This window comes from Schistocerca nitens, chromosome 6, assembly GCF_023898315.1.
Source record: "Schistocerca nitens isolate TAMUIC-IGC-003100 chromosome 6, iqSchNite1.1, whole genome shotgun sequence".
Taxonomy (NCBI): domain Eukaryota; kingdom Metazoa; phylum Arthropoda; class Insecta; order Orthoptera; family Acrididae; genus Schistocerca; species Schistocerca nitens.
The window spans coordinates 620,950,136-620,966,685 of NC_064619.1; the positions used below are offsets into that span (position 1 = coordinate 620,950,136).

The 16,550-nt window shown below is 39.7% G+C and overlaps 1 protein-coding gene across 3 annotated transcripts in view; it reads left to right on the forward strand.

Moving 5' to 3' along the window:
• LOC126262847 (leucine-rich PPR motif-containing protein, mitochondrial) overlaps window positions 1-16,550 on the forward strand; it is a 165,590-nt gene that overhangs the window by 798 nt on the left and 148,242 nt on the right. For 2 of the 3 annotated variants that reach the window (XM_049959713.1, XM_049959715.1), the window contains exon 2: window positions 9,637-9,788. In XM_049959713.1, coding sequence (XP_049815670.1) covers window positions 9,637-9,788 — 152 coding nt within the window. The remainder of the gene's footprint in view (window positions 1-9,636; window positions 9,789-16,550) is intronic. The other variant, XM_049959714.1, reaches the window with a different exon arrangement.

Genomic DNA, 16,550 nt, shown 5'->3' on the forward strand with positions numbered 1-16,550 from the left:
TCTGTTGCAGTTAGTCTAATTTCGTGTTCGCGCTAATTAGATTCGTTCGCAAATTCGCCACTTAATCCTGGTTCTTGAAACTTTGTAAGAAGGGTTTTGCGGAAATGTTGACACATGTCTTCAAGCGTCTACACACACACACACACACACACATTCTACGTCACAGTCATGAGAAGATACTCCTCAACCACTCTCATGATCCATGGACACAAACATTGTTCATATTTCCAGAATTCATAGGTCGATTCAACCGAAATAGGCAGTCCCATCCGTCTGCTTTACCTGAAATGTTATTGTGGTATTACGTCATAATGTGTGTGTTTTTGAGTACAGTTGAGTTAGTATAAGGCATTGTTGTATTTGGTGGTGCTCTCTTACTTGTAATGTTTATGTTTTGAAGTTGTTAGTGAGTCATTTGACCTTGTGAGTTGAGTATGTCAGGTAGTTATTGAAAGAGTTTATTTTGGGTAGTAACAACAACAGCTTGTCAAGCTTCAGTGATCACGAGTGCCTGATAATATATCAACAACCATGAAACTACTTATGACCAAAGAAATTAACCGTATCTGTTGAACAGTTATTTTTATATGTACACTGTCTGAAAATGAAATTGAAGCACCAGAAGGCATAGTAGGATGTCAATGTAACTTTGAACACATATGTATCTTTGGTGGGTATGTAAATGAGTAGATTTTCCACCAGAGTGCATAGGAGGTATCAAGTGAAATTTGTGACTGGATTGAAGACTTTTTGGTAGGGAGGATGGAGAGTCAATTTCAGATACACGGGTAACTTCGGGTGTGCCCCAGAGGAGTGTGTTGGGATCTTCGCTGTTCATGTTGTATATTAATGACCTTATAGACAATATTAATTCTAAAACCAGGCTTTTTGTGGATGATGCAGTTATCTATAATGAAATAGTATCTGAGAGAAGCTGCATAAATAGCCAGTCAAATCTTGATAAGATTTCAACATGGTGCAGAGATTGGCAACTTGCTCCAAATGTTCATAAATATAAAATTGCTCACTTCACAGAATGGAAAAAAAGCACTTAGTATCATGAGACTGTAATATCAATGTGTCAATTTTGGAATTGGCCAAGTCATACAAATACCTGGGTGTAACGCTCTTTAGGGATTTGAAATGGAATTATCACACAGGTTCAGTCATGGCTAAAGCAGGTAGACATCTGTTTATTGGTAGAATACTGAGGAAGTGCAATCAGTCTACAAAAGACATTGCTTACAAATAACTCATGTGACACATCCTAGAATACTGCTCAAGAGTGTGGGACCCATACCACATAGGGCTAACAGGGGATATTGAATGCAAGCACAGATGGTCACAGATTTGTTTAATCCATGGGATAGAGTTGCAGAGATACTGAAGGAAATGGCAGACTCTTGAAGACAGACAAAAACTATCCCAAGAAAGTCTATTTACAAAGTTTCGAAAACCAGCTTTAAGTGATTGCTCGAAGGATATACTACAACTCCCTACGTATCAGTCACACAGGGATCATGGGGATAAGATTAGAATAGCCGGCCGCGGTGGCCGTGCGGTTCTAGGCGCTTCAGTCCGGAACCACGTGACAGCTACGGTAGCAGGTTCGAATCCTGCCTCGGGCATGGATGTGTGTGATGTGCTTAGGTTAGTTAGGTTTAAGTAGTTCTAAGTTCTAGGGGACTGATGACCTAAGATGTTAAGTCCCATAGTGCTCAGAGCCATTTAAGATTAGAATAATTACTGGATACGCACAGGCATTCAAACAATCATTCTTCCCACACTCCATATGTGAGTAGAACAGGAAGAAAGCCTAATAACTGGTGCACTGAGATGTACCATCTGCCATGGACCTCATGGTGGTTTGCAGATTATAGATATAAATGTTGTTACCAGGCTTGGTAGGGTATGTAGATGGCGTGAACAACATTGTATGTTTAGTGAACGCAGTCAACAACAGAGATATGCCACATACACGGTTGAGGCAGCATTATCAGCATATGGCAACAGTTTGAAAGGAGCCTCATTGTGTCTCCATTTGGCCGGTTGGTTGAATGGTGCATTGTCCAGATTTACATTTGGAGAGAGAGTGTTCCAATAACTTGACTACATGGGCCTCGTCTTCATGGTCCTGGTCAACCATGTCTTACCACTAAAAAGGAGGATAGCTGTATTGTGCATGTAAGCACATCATAACCCTCCTCATGTCTGGACCTGCCATCCAAGAACAAGTGATGAACTCCCTACAACATTCTATATCATTCCACATCATGAACTGCTGATGAATTGTGTTACTTTGCCTTCAGCGATGAATTGCTGTTCTACACTACTCTGGATGGCCATCTCGGTGAGTGTGATGGTGTCTTGGGGTGAGGCTCCATTATTCCAATGGGCCAGTATTGTGTTGGGAGGCATCAGATATTACTTCAGCCCATGGCTGATAGTGATTGAGTGAACTCTGATAGTATAATAGTACGTCATGGAAGTTCTACGTCCTCATATGTTACATTTGATGTGACAATATTATACGTCATTGTTCAACTGGACAATGCTCATCTTTGTAAATTTGACTTGATTTTCAGCATTGCAGAAGCATCCAGTTCCACCCGTCTGCTTCGACCCACGACACCAGTGTATACAAAATGACAATGATGACATCACTACATACACACACCTACAAACACAGACAAAAATAAACATGACACAATAATATCTCATGCCAAAAATAAAATGAAACTAACTGGATAACTGTGGAAAATTGGGGCGTATGTCATGGGTCAAAGCAGATGGGTGGTGTCGGACACCTCCATTGACTCCAATTTTCTAATAAATGCTATAACATCACATACCCTCCGAATACGTGAAGCTTCATTTTGTTTCCTCTTCCCCTTCTGGGGGCTTCAGTGTTTTTTTTTTTTTTTTTTTTCTCTCCTCCAGGCTGTGTATTATCAGCGAGCATCTCTGTGCTCAGATCGAGGGATTGGCTAGACCAGGTTTTCTCTTCCACATAGAGCACAGTGTTGTAACTGCAATAGGGTTTTAAGGGAGAGGGTAAGGAGTCATTCCAATCCCGGGAGCGGAAAGACTTACCTTAGGGGGAAAAAAGGACAGGTATACACTCTCGCGCGCGTGCGCGCGCGCGCACACACACACACACACACACACACACACACACACACACACACACACATATCCATCCACACATATACAGACCAAGCAGACATGAAATATGTCTGCTTGTGTCTGTATATGAGTGGATGGATATGTGTGTGTGTGCGAGTGTATACCCGTCCTTTTTTCCCCCTAAAGTAAGTCTTTCCGCTCCCGGGATTGGAATGACTCCTTACCCTCTCCCTTAAAACCCACATCCTTTCGTCTTTCCCTCTCCTTCCCTCTTTCCTGATAAGGCAACAGTTTGTTGCGAAAGCTTGAATTTTGTGTGTATGTTTGTGTTTGTTTGTGTGTCTGTCGACCTGCCAGCACTTTCATTTGGTAAGTCACATCATCTTTGTTTTTGGATATATATATCATAATTTTTGTTGTTTTATTGCATGTCAGCTTTTGTCACAAGATCTTTGGCTGGGGTTTGTTTAACAATTTTTCTGGTGTTTTGCCAGCCACTCGTGTTCATTGTTCATGCAATGGAGGGTGAACATTTGAAAATACTAGCCATTTATGCTGTAGAGATGGCAGAAAATATGTTAAAAAAACATTGGCCAAAGATCTTGAGACAAAAGGCAACAGGCAATACAGCGACAAGTTGCCATGAAACCCTGAACAATAACTTTCCCTGTCTCATGTGTTCCTCCCTGTTTGTGCTAATTGCAGTCATTTTTCCTGCATTTGTTTCTTGATATTATTCTTAGAACACGCTTCCACTGACTGACTGGCGCAAAAGCTTCTCTTGGCATTTCACACCAACATAATTACATGTAGATAAACAGAAAAGAATAATTTTAGTTGATGGCTCATTCCTACTTCCACTATAGCATCTTATTCATGATATTCCAAAACATCCATTTGTAACTCATTCCTATTTGTGACAAAATACACTGAAGGGAAGAGAAAAAGTGGTGATGTGGTGGATAGCACATTTGTCTAGTAAGTGGAAGACCATGTCCAAGTCTCAACTTTGGTACAAATGTTAATTTGTTACTTTAGGTTCTATCCTGTCAAAGATGAAGTTGAGACTCAGTATGTTTCCAAGAAAGTATATTCCATCAGATCAGTATATCACCTATGCCCAAAATATACACAAGATTTCCCCATTACGTACAAAGCTAGGTTGCCATTCCAATATCAGAGAGTCTCGGCAACACTGATGATGCAAGAAGGGGAAAATCTAGATGGGCTGAGGCTTGAATTGAAGTTTGTGTTCTGGAGGGCACTGGACAAGGATAGTCAGTGCAGCTATGTCAGCCATAATGCCAGGGTAGTGTAATGATAGCACATCTGCCTAGCAAGCAAGAGACAAGGATTCAAGTCCTGACCTTGGCACCAATTTAGTTCATTACTTCAGCTTGTGGCATAATCGGAGTAAAAACAGCAGTTTTTCACAGTTTTAGTGTGCCTAAGTGATATTTATCACCTTTTTTGTTTGCTTGCTAGCTCCCACACTAATAAGTGCAGTATGAGGAAATTCTGTTTTGCCAAAAATTGGAATATTTGATTTGGCAGTTTATATCATAGATGGATTCACTTCAAAGACAGTTGACTGCTTCATGCATTTACAGAGTCGATGTAGTAACAACAATAGAAAAAATATAGAAATAGTTGCCCATCTAGTAACAGCGAACAAAGCAGTTTGTAGTTTTACGAAAATCTTAAATAAAAGAGCACTTGGTACTAACTCCAAAATCTGCTTGTATCAGTTGGCTATTATACTGGAAACATCATATGGATCTGAAGCATTAATATTTACAAAGAAAGATGAGGAAAAACTGTTAATATTTGAAAGAAACATTCCACGGAAAATTTGTTGACCTGTAGGCCTATATGATGAAAATACTATGGAGTTAAGGATAAGAAAAAATGAAAAATTAAGAGAGCTATACAAACACCGTAATATCATAAAAGTTCCAAAGAAGAGAAGGTTGAAGTGGACAGGCCATATAATGAGAATGATGGGGAATAGAGTACCCTGAAATAGCATTCTGCGGAACAATAGATGGAACAAGAGGAAGGGGAAGACGAGGTGGTGAGATAATGTCTGGGAGGACACAGCTAGGATGAACATCAACACCAAATGGACAAACAGTGCATTTGACAGAAGGAGATGGTCAATAAGGCCCTTGCCACATGTAAAAGTAATAGTTTCTTTGCATTAACAGCAATTAATAACAAAAGTTCTTGATATGCAAGTCATAACAAACTTAAATCTTAATCATAGCCACTGTCCTCACTATCAAGAGTTAAAAAATAAGGACTCGCACCTGTGACATTTGATTCATCATATATTTATAGTGGCTCTTGAAGCTTTGACAGATGTTGGACAACACAGGTTCCACAGAATGTTTGAAATGTTGAATGGTGATTTATCACGTATGGTATCATATATATAAGACTTTGATACATTTTTGTACATACTTGTTTTGTTCCTGTGTAACAGCGTGTACAGCTTTTATTAATGTACAATTAAACACCCACAGAATAAATTGTTGTTGTTGTTGTGGTCTTCAGTCCTGAGACTGGTTTGATGCAGCTCTCCATGCTACTCTATCCTATGCAAGCTTCTTCATCTCCCAGAATAAATTACAGTTCACAAAAAGCTGAACAAGATGGGTCGACATAAATGAGCAAACTTGATGGTGGAAGAACGAAACCAGAAATTTCAAAGTCCACACAAAGTTGTCACCAACACAGCAATAAATAGTCCTTATAGCAATCTGTAGTCTATTCCAGTTCAGGCAGCCAGGTTCAAATTGTACATATCAAAGATGATGAGTCAGGTCTCCACTTGATGTATGATAAGACTGTGGATATCCCACGACTACCTATAAAGGTGTTGGTGGTAGGACAAGGTGATATTTTCACGAAGAACTGCCTATCCAGAGTTGCCATTGATATCTTCTGTAGCAGAATTGATGTTGTAATCCAGGTGAAATAAAAGCACCCTTTGTTTGGAAACATTTCAGAAGAGTAAAAAATTCCTGTATTATTTTTGAAGGTAATTAAAGTTAATCCCTCTTGTCATCAATATTCCTGTAGCTCCCGCTGAATTGAAATATCCAACACATTTAAGACTGTATATCTTACTACTGAAAATGCTGACTGTTAATATTGTCACCGTTATTTGTCTTGATCATGTGTTGTATGATTTCCCATATCTGACCCATTGTAAAGGAGGAACAGTATGCTTTCAGCGACATAAATATAAGTTTGTAACAATATTCTGAGAAGGATAGTTGCTACTCTCCATATAGCATAGATGCTGAGTCACAGATAGGTACAACAAAAAGATTTTCACACTTAAAGCTTTTGGCCAATGCCCATTGTCAACAATGCGCGCACACACACACACACACACACACACACACACACACACGACTGCAGTCTCAGGCAACTGAGTGTGGTTTCAGTTGCCTGCCTGAAACTGCAGCCGTGTGTGTGGATTGTGTTTGAGAGAGAGAGAGAGAGAGAGAGAGAGAGAGAGAGAGAGAGAGAGAGGGGGGGGAGAGAGAGAGAGAGAGAGAGAGAGTGTGTGTGTGTGTGTGTGTGTGTGTGTGTGTGCATTGTTGACAAAGGCCATTGGCTGAAAGCTTTAAGTGTGAAAATCTTTTTGTTGTGCCTATCTGCGACTCAGCACCTCCGCTGTATGGTGAGTAGCAACTTTCGTTCTCAGAATATTGTTACATTCCATCCTGTATTTTCCATTGTTTGATAAATACAAGTTTGTTGCTTCTGAGAATTGAACATTGCAGGATAAACTATCAACACTTTTATGCCCAAATAAATACTCTTGTGTTTTATCTTACAGCCATACCTCAGTCACACTTTTGTAACACCCTTATTTTTATTGAAAAGGATATTGCTCATGAAACTTACTGTAAGATTAACAGTGTGTGCTGGACCAGGACTCAGATCCAAGAACTTTGCCTTTCGCAGGTGATAAAGGGCCCAGGTTAAGGTCCCTAACGAACAGTTATCTGCCAGGATTTTCACATAGTACACGCTCTGCTGCAGAGTGAAAATTCATACTGGATTTGCTAATGTTTTAACTACACAATTCATAGAAGTATTGTTTTTTTTTAAAAAATATATGTTTTAAATTTTTTATTTGCTCAATTCTAGAAAAAAAAAGTCAGGATTTTTTCTGTTAGGCCTTGGAAGTTATTCTTTTGTGGACACTCATTCCTCTGTTCAGAAAATGTTGAGCCGAAGTGCTTAAATCTTTAGACAATTCTGATTTCATTATCTTGTATTCTTTAGTTTCTGGCCGATGCTGTCCGTATATTATTTGTAGATCAGTGAATGATACTGATTTATACTTAAGATATTTAAAGTTAGTTATGTTTTACCTTCTGCTGTCAAGAACTGATGCTGAGGTATTATCTTGTTGTTATATTGTTTTTGTGGTATGCACATAAATGGATCTGAAGACACTCTGGCATGGTAGTATGATCAGTTATTGCTAGGTCACCCACAGAGTTGAATTTGACACTAGTCACTTGAGTCAAGCCACTGCTGTACTAATTGGATAGTGCCGGAAATGCTACAGCACCTTGAGATAACCCATTCTTTACTGTGAAAGATTGATTGTATTACACTTAATGCTGACACTGAAAGAGCAACTTGTGAGCATGTTGCTCATGAGAATGATCATCATTTTCATTGTAATTCACCATTAGTGTTTGACCATGAGACATCATACCCATGCAGGATTGTGCACATAGCTCAACAAAAGCTGCTGCTGTTGTTTACCTCCTCCTCCTCCTATAGTGTGACTGAATTTAAGATTTCAGTACCACTAACTTCAAAACAGCTTCACTTGTTTTGGAAACTACTTAGCATGCTTACTCACACAACTATTAAGTGTTCAGGGAGTTTGAAACAGATCCCTAATGATGACACGGAACTATAGCTTGGCTTTTTATTAATATAGTTAGTGCACTGAAAACTCTCTGTAATATGCAGAATCTCTCTCTCTCTCATATTGTAATTTTTGTTAACATTGACACAGATTAAATTATCTCTGAATTAATACTTTCTATTCCCCAAGCCTTAAGGGCCAACTTCCACCTGAAGTGATATTTTGATGTGATCTTATTTCAGTGATTTAGAAAATCTAGCATTCTTGCTTCTGTGAATCATTTAAGTACGGGAACCTAAACAAACAAAGTAGACACAATCAGCAGAAAATCAATAAAACCATCATTCAACTTCATAAATACGAACATCTTAGGTTAGACCTTACTGTTTCTGTGATTGAGATGATTTGAAACTTCAAGTGTACTGCTACTGTTCACAATTTATTTTATTTGTACTGCACCTTTCAGATGTTTAAACTTACATTATCAGATCAGTTTATTTGAATTAATAACCGCATATGTGTTGTAAGTATGTGGGGTAATCTGTGGGACAGTATCCAATGCTCACAGGCAACTTTTTCTGTCATGTTTACATAATATATTCTGAAGTAAACAAAGATGGCACTCTGCTGACCAGAAGAATGAGCCTGTGGCCACTAGATGCATTGCTACAGGTTACCTCGAAGTCATATGCACAACACATAGATGCCTTATTAATTCACATAAATCCTCATTATTGTGGAGGTTCAAACTTCTGAAACACAGTGTGGAAATAAAATAAATTGCAGCTACTAACAGTAAATTTATAGTTTCCATTAGGTTTTTCAACAAGCTGTTTTCATGCTCCTAGGTGTTCATCTCATTCGCACAGAAAATCAACTAGGCATCTGCTTCAACTGCTTACACACTGTCAGATGAAACCATAGTCATACATCAGTCTACAGGTTTCTGTTCCCTTGTGTAATAGCCATTCACCAGTGGCTGGTTACACCTCACGCAGTTGGGGCCAGTAATCAGGAAGTGTAATTTTCTCATCCTAATGTCACAGCACTACCAGCTTTCTTTTCTGTGTCACATTGAAGGTGCTGCCAGTGGTATTGTTGCAATTTTGAGAGTTGAATCCACTGCCTCATAATTTGTAAGTTCCAATAATTTGAGTTATATGGAAAAAAGTGTGTTTTCAAACAATAGTCCATGTCCAGTTGTGGGACTGAGTTTTGTGACAGCCATCTTGTCAAATGTAGTAATGCAGATGGGACAAACAACTAATACTTTTAATGAAGGTGGTATGTACTTCTGGCATACAGGGGAATTTCTTTTACTTTGCCATTTTGTGAACTGTTTAACGCACATTCACTTAATGCTATGCTACCTATTGGTATAAATTTCAATCATCGTTTGTTACATTTTGTGATCTTCATCAGGCAGTACAATAAATAGCTATGGAAATCTCAATAGTTTAAATTAAAGTTTGTATTATGTATTTCCTTTTATAATGTAACATGTTTTGTGTGGGATGGTTGCTCTGTTATTGGATAATGTAACAGTATTTTATTTCTTTTTATTTGTTATTTTACAATATTGGTATTTCTCTTTCTTTTTTAAGACAGGAGTCAGTGGAGAAGAATAAGTCAATGCCATTGGATCCCAGTACTGAAATTTCAAATACAGTTCAAGCAATTGAAACCAGTGTGAAAAACAGTAACAGAGTTAAAAAATCAACTTTATGTGGATTTTTGGATATGATTGAAGTGAAAGGTAAGGCATTATTGTTGCAGGAAGAAACCTCATATAGATCTGTATTTGGAACATGAAATTATACTAACTAAAGTCTCAGTGCTTATTTTTTACAAGATAAATAAGTATTCCAAGGAGCCCACATATAGGTATTCTTTGCACCTTCATCATTATGAGTGGTCTTCTATTATTTACAATTGACTGTTTAAAAATTCCCATACACCACTGTGGGGTTCGGCTTGCAACTGGCGCTTTTCGTACGAGCCCCGTGGATAGTTTACTGGTGGAGGCCGGGGTTCCCCCGCTGCGGATTCGCCGCCATCGACTGCTCGCCGACTATGCTGTCCACGTGCATTGCTCGCCGGGCCATCCCAATCGTCGCCTGCTTTTCCCTGCCATGGTCCTCCATCTGCCCGAACGGCGACCTCGGTCTGGGCTTACCATAGCTGTCCGCATCCAGTCCCTGCTGTCGGAACTGGGGTCATTCCCTCTTCTGCCTCCCTTCCGGGTCCGTGCACCTACGCCTCCCTGGTGTTTGCCCCGGCCGTCCGTCCGTCTGGACTTGGCGCAGGGACCCAAGGACTCGGTTCCGCCTGTGGCCCTCCGTCGCCGTTTCCTTGCGCTCCTCGCCTCATTTTCGGGCTGTGAGACTGTCTACACTGATGGTTCCCTGGCTGATGGTCGCACTGCCTACGCTTTTGCTCACGCTGCCCATGTTGAACAGCGCTCCTTGCCGGCTGGCTGCAGTATTTTTACTGCAGAGCTGGTGGCCGTCTTGCGCGCTCTTAAGCATATGCGTTCCTGCTCAGGTATGTCCATCATCATCTGCAGTGACTCCCTGAGTGGACTCCAGGCCATCGACCACTGCTATACCTCTTCTCCTCTGGTGTCCTCTATTCAGGAGTCTGTTTCCGCCATTTCCCGTCCTGGTCGTTTGGTGGTCTTTGTTTGGACGTCAGGTCATGTTGGCATCCCGGGGAACGAACGTGTTGACAGGCTGGCCAAAGGGGCGATCGCCGCCCAGCTTTGGAGATCGGCCTCACGGCTCGCGATCAGCAGCTGGTGTTGCGCCGTAAGGTGCTTGGGATGTGGTCTGCTGAGTGGCGTGGCATGACAGCCCCGAATAAACTGCGGGCTGTCAAGGAGACGACCGATGTGTGGCGCTCCTCCCTGCGGGCTTCTCGCAGGGACTCTGTCATCCTGTGTCGTCTCCGCATCGGCCATACCTACCTGACGCACGGCCATCTTTTGCGTCAGGAGGATTCCCCCCTGTGTTGGTGTGGGTCCTGGCTGACGGTCGCCCACATTTTGTTGGAGTGTCCCCGACTGCGCACCCTCCGGCAGTCTTTTAATCTCCCGGGCACTTTGCCTTTGGTTTTATGTGACGATGCCTCCATGGCTGATGACGTTTTAAATTTTATCCGTGGTAGTCCTTTTTATGGTTCCATTTAGGGAGGTCCTGCACCTTTCCCTTTCTGTGTCTTGTCCTCGTGTCTCTCATATTTGGTTGCAGATTTTAGTGTGTCGTCGGCTGGTTGACTCTTTCCCTTTTTTTTGTTCTAGTGGTCAGTCAACCAGTCTCCAGTCATCTTCTTTTCTTCTGTTTCTTTCTGTCTGGTGTTTGTCTGTACTCTTCTTGTCTGTTAGTGTTCGTTGCTGCATTTGTGTTCTTTTAGTGCCTGGGGGGGAGTCTCCTTCCCCTTGGGGTTTTACCTCCTTCGTGACTATGTCTCGCCTGTTTTTTTTTTTGGAATGGGGGACTGATGACCTTCGCTGTTTAGTCCCCCGTACACATCCCAACAACCACCACCACCTTGGAGGAGCTGCAGCAGCTGTCTGCCACAAATAACCAATTTAAAGAAAACATATTGTCAGTCAAGACTGTCGAATTTTCAAAAATTCATTTTCTTTGTAGGCTATATCTTGTGCAGCATAGTTGTTGTTAAAGCCGTATCCTGTATAGCAGAGAGTAAAAAATGTTGTGTTTCCTCCAAGTTACATCAAGTTAATTTGCTGAGGAATAACTCAAAAATGTTCATGGAGTATTATTTACCATTCCTCCTTGTTTTTAATACTGTACTACCTGTATGCTGGATTCACAACTATGTGTCAAGTTGCTCCACTTTTCTGGGGTTATTTTAAGCCTGATTTCCACTGTTTTGGAAATAATAGCTTGCATCACCATTTATATCTTGCCAACCACTGTATACCAATTGAAATAGAAACTCTTAAAGAAGAGAGACCATGCAGTGTGAAAACCAGCAGTATACCTAACTTCACTTATCAGTGTTTAGAAATAATGACAGACTGCCTGAAGACCATGTGACTTCTTATATATTTTTCACTATACAAACACATGAGTATCAAACAATAATATTCCAAAACTTGTTTTGACTCAGAAGACACTAGCAGCAAGGGGTTTCTGTTGCATTGTCAACAATAATAATATTGTTGACAGTGCAACAATTCTGTAGCCTGAGGGTGACCAGTGGCTGCTCATAACAGGTGATGGCATTGTGAAATGCTTATCAGTGTTGGCAGAAGTAGTGTCAGGCTGGACGGTCGCCCCCAGAATTGTTGCCTAAACCAGAGAGGCGCACGAGATCTGTCTGCCCAGTGTCTCACGGCCATTGAAGGTATGATAGTCACCATGAGAACACACGGTGTGCGTGCAGCTTGTCAGGTTCTACAGTGGCTGTAACTGTCCTGCTCATCACACGTGGGAAACATATACCTATTATCCACACAGTTTCGAAAGATTGTAATATATTCTTAACTTCATGAGTAAAAATCAGTGCTGGGGAACTGAAAGGTATGTGTGAGGATGGAGTGGGGACAGGGAAGGACATATAGGCAGATGGAAGATTGAGGCTAGTGGAGGTTGAGGAGAGGTGGGTGGGAGGGTTACAGGAACAAATGATATTTTCAGGGAGAGATTCCATCTGCGCAATTAAGAAATTTCTGAGCAAGCCCAGTTCAGATTGTTGAGCTTATTCCAGTTTGAAACTGCTCTCTGAATCTGTATAGCCTCTGATGATACGGAAATATGGCTAGTACCATGACCTAATGCCCATAAAACAAAAACTACCAAGAATACATAATATCTTTTGGTATATGTCAATATTTGTTTGTCTGAACATTTGTTCACAGCGTCATGGACAGATGTGAGCAACTTGAGTTGTTCTTCCCGTGTACGGTTGCTAGATGTCCCAGTTTTCCAGTTTCAGATTCAAGAAATCGATGTCCTGAAAAATAATTTTGGGGCAGCAATTTGTCCCAGACTTCAGAGAAATATTTTCATACTGTATATTTTTTCTCCAAATTCTTGCATACATCTATATTTCTATTTCAACAGTTCGGCCTCAACAGCCAGAGACAGTAGTCGTGTGTGTGTGTGTGTGTGTGTGTGTGTGTGTGTGTGTGTGTGTGTGTGTGTGTGTGTGTGTGTGCCTAATTTGGAAGAAAGCCTTTTGTCTGAAAACTTACTCAATGTTAACAGTCTTTCTGTTGTTCCTATTTGCAACTTAACAACTCTGCTGTGTGGTGAAAGCAATGTATCCTTTTCATAATATTGTCATTATATTTCAACTATGTTAACCTAGAAATGGAATTTTTTATTATCGTAGCTGACTGAATCATTCAAGGAGTATTATCACATTGTAATGCTGCTCAGTTTCCATTGTTGACCCTCAGTTGAGTTTAAGCTTTGCAGCAGCATGGTTTTCTATTTCTCTGCCAAGTCGTACTGCAGTTAATTTGTTATCAAAATCCTTGATTGTTCCAAGTGAGCATAAAACATGAGGGAGGAAATATTCAGAAGACTGGTACTTCATAAAATGAGGGAAGTGACTACGAAGTAGGAATGTAATTCGGAAATGTAATGTTTCTGTTACACATGTGGGAAGAGCAAATAGTAAGGATCCTCTAACTAACATAAAGCGTGAATCAAATGTGTACTCTGCAAACACTTTAAAGAAATGTTGTATATTTTGTTTCATATTCATTTAATCAGGGCAAATTAGCGACAGCAGCAGAATTAGCAATGTGCTACCGTACCATGGAACATCACATGTCTTTGAGATCAGAGGATTGTACTTCTTTAATGATTCTGAAGCAGCAAAAAATTGTGACATTGGCGAGGACAAAAGTAAACAGCAATTGTGAGATAATGTTAATGTGACACTGTCAAACAAATACGAGATGATCTTTCCAAGGTCCATTATTTTGGTATAGCTACAGACTCTAGTAATCAGGAAGCCAAGAAAATATTTTCACTAATTGTTTAGTATTTTACATCAAAAAGTGAAATTATGTAAATTAACTTCTATGCCAAATAAAACTGTCTCTGTAATACATACAATTTGGATCATTACCTTAGAGGAAAACAAAATTGATAAAAGTAGGAGCATATCATTTTGTGGTGATAATACCAACACTAATTGTGGAGTACAGTGAGCGGTACAAATAATTTGTTAGCAAAATTGATAGGTGAAGTAAACGAAAATCTTGTAGGGGTGAGATGCTCCACACACAAATTACATAATGCTGCAAAGGCAGCTACCAACTTGATGAGTGTTGATTGGAAACATTTGTGACTAAACTTTTAAATTTCTTCTTCTTATACACAGTACAGGTGGAGCATCTTAAAGAATTAAGAGAGTTAGTTGACAGAGTGTATCACGCATTGTCTTCACATACAAAAACAGGGTGGATATCTTTGTTTGTTACAGTAGAGAAAGTACTGAAATTATATTATGTTCTTAAGTCATTCTTCCTCTCAGAAGGAAAAAAGTACATAAATTTCTGACAACTCAGTTTCAGAATGTGCTGACTGAGCCTTATTTATCGGTTTTACACTGTCAGATGTATTTATTTCAGAGACAAATACTTAAACTCAAGAAAGCAGATAGCAGTCTTATACAAGCAGCTTCGATTTTACAAGATGTTGGAGTGATAGGATGGTGTAAAGAGGAAAAATTGCACCACACGAGGTGACATTTATCTTGGAGAAAATGGATGTTGCATCAGCTGGGAATATTCCAACATTTCACTCTGGTATTAAACAGTTTTATGAAACATGCGGATTACTTAAAGAAGAAAAAAGCCAATGAACTTGAAACAATTTCACCTTTTCAAATGGATGTTCTTGGACTCGGAGCCTATTTGGAATTAAGTGACAGGGATTAATATTTCTGCAAGCTAGAGGATAGCGCATTCTCTGACCAGTTTTGTTTTGTCAACCGTGTCACTGTATCACAACTCTTCAGAAATAGTGATAATTGGTCTAGTAAATCATGTCAGGAGAAATGGTGGAATTTCTTTGAACAGTGTGGACACTTAGAGCAGCATTCACAGTTACTAAATCCGTGCAACTTCACCTTTAGTATTCCAGGCCGCAGTGCTAATGTGGAAATAAGTTTCACTATCACAAATGTCCAGTGAACTGTGGAACGGAATAAATTAAAAGTATCAACAGTTAAGGCAATAGTATAACATGTTTTTAATTATGAAATGAGCTTCACTCACTTTTATGATTGTCTTTCAGCATCAGGATCTTCCCTCTAAAGCTCCAAAATACGATAGATACCAAATGTAGAACAGTGAAGAAAATTTGAAATAGAATTTTTTAAACTTCATGCAACTAAAACTGTGCATTTGGACCTATTTTAATATTTAAGTTTTTGTCTCATAATGCAAAGATGTTAGAAAAAGTGTCTTGGCGATTTATTACATTGTCACAAGTATAGTTATTATAATATTCTTTCTTTGGTTTTATTAAGTTACTTATACATAGTAGTAATTACGATTTATATATTTCATTAAATCAGTTGATTGCAGCGTTGAGTCTTTCACACGAGACAATTTGGACAAGCTGCAATTAGCAAGTCAAATGAGAGTGTTCAGACGAGCGCACATCAGGCAGTGCTTTGGCTCTGCAGCTGACTTACCAGCTGTAAAGCGAATTGCGAGCTACTAATATTGCAAACAGCTAACAAACTTATAATCAACTGATCACAAGTTGCAGAGTTGATCATTTACCGTGTGTGCAGTCCCACTAATATGAATGCACTGTATAGTATGGAAGCACAATAATTATAACAGTAAAAGAATAGTACCAGTTCTAAATTCCATACTACTGGGGTAACAGATAACTGTCTACACTGCTTCTAGACAGCCACATTGGAATCTGTAAAGTTTTGTCTGTCTGATTAGTTAGGTGTCTTCTCATTTGGAAAAGAATTGGAAAAATAAACTCAGGCCTACTAGTTCACTAAAAATTTTTTAACTTGTGTGTTGTGGATTTGAGGACTTGAGTGCAGTTGAGCAGCAAAATAGTTACTGTGTAAATGTACCTTTGTATTAAATCTTTTATTCAGGTACATCCTGTAGAGTCTTGTGACAGTGATATAGTGACTCTGCAACTTTCTTCTTCTCCTCCTCCTCCTCCTCCTCCTCCTCCTCCTTTCTTTTAATATGGCAACAGCCACAACAGTGGCTACTTTCTAAGCAGAGAACCTGCTTGTGTGAGCCATTTCTCTTCTAACATCAGAGACTTGCTGCAACAGTTTTTAATCTCCTGACTAAAAGGGGCAATTTGTTCACATTTTTAACATTTTTTGAAGCCTAAGAGATGTGTCCTGGTTTCTGCTTCCCATATTACATCCATTTTTATAGTCAGTTTAAAAGACATGTCCCTGTTTGTTAGACACAAATTATAGCAATTCTATTCCCATTCCAGTATTATAGGCTGTCTGCATGAATGTACTTCATTTACAGTCCTGC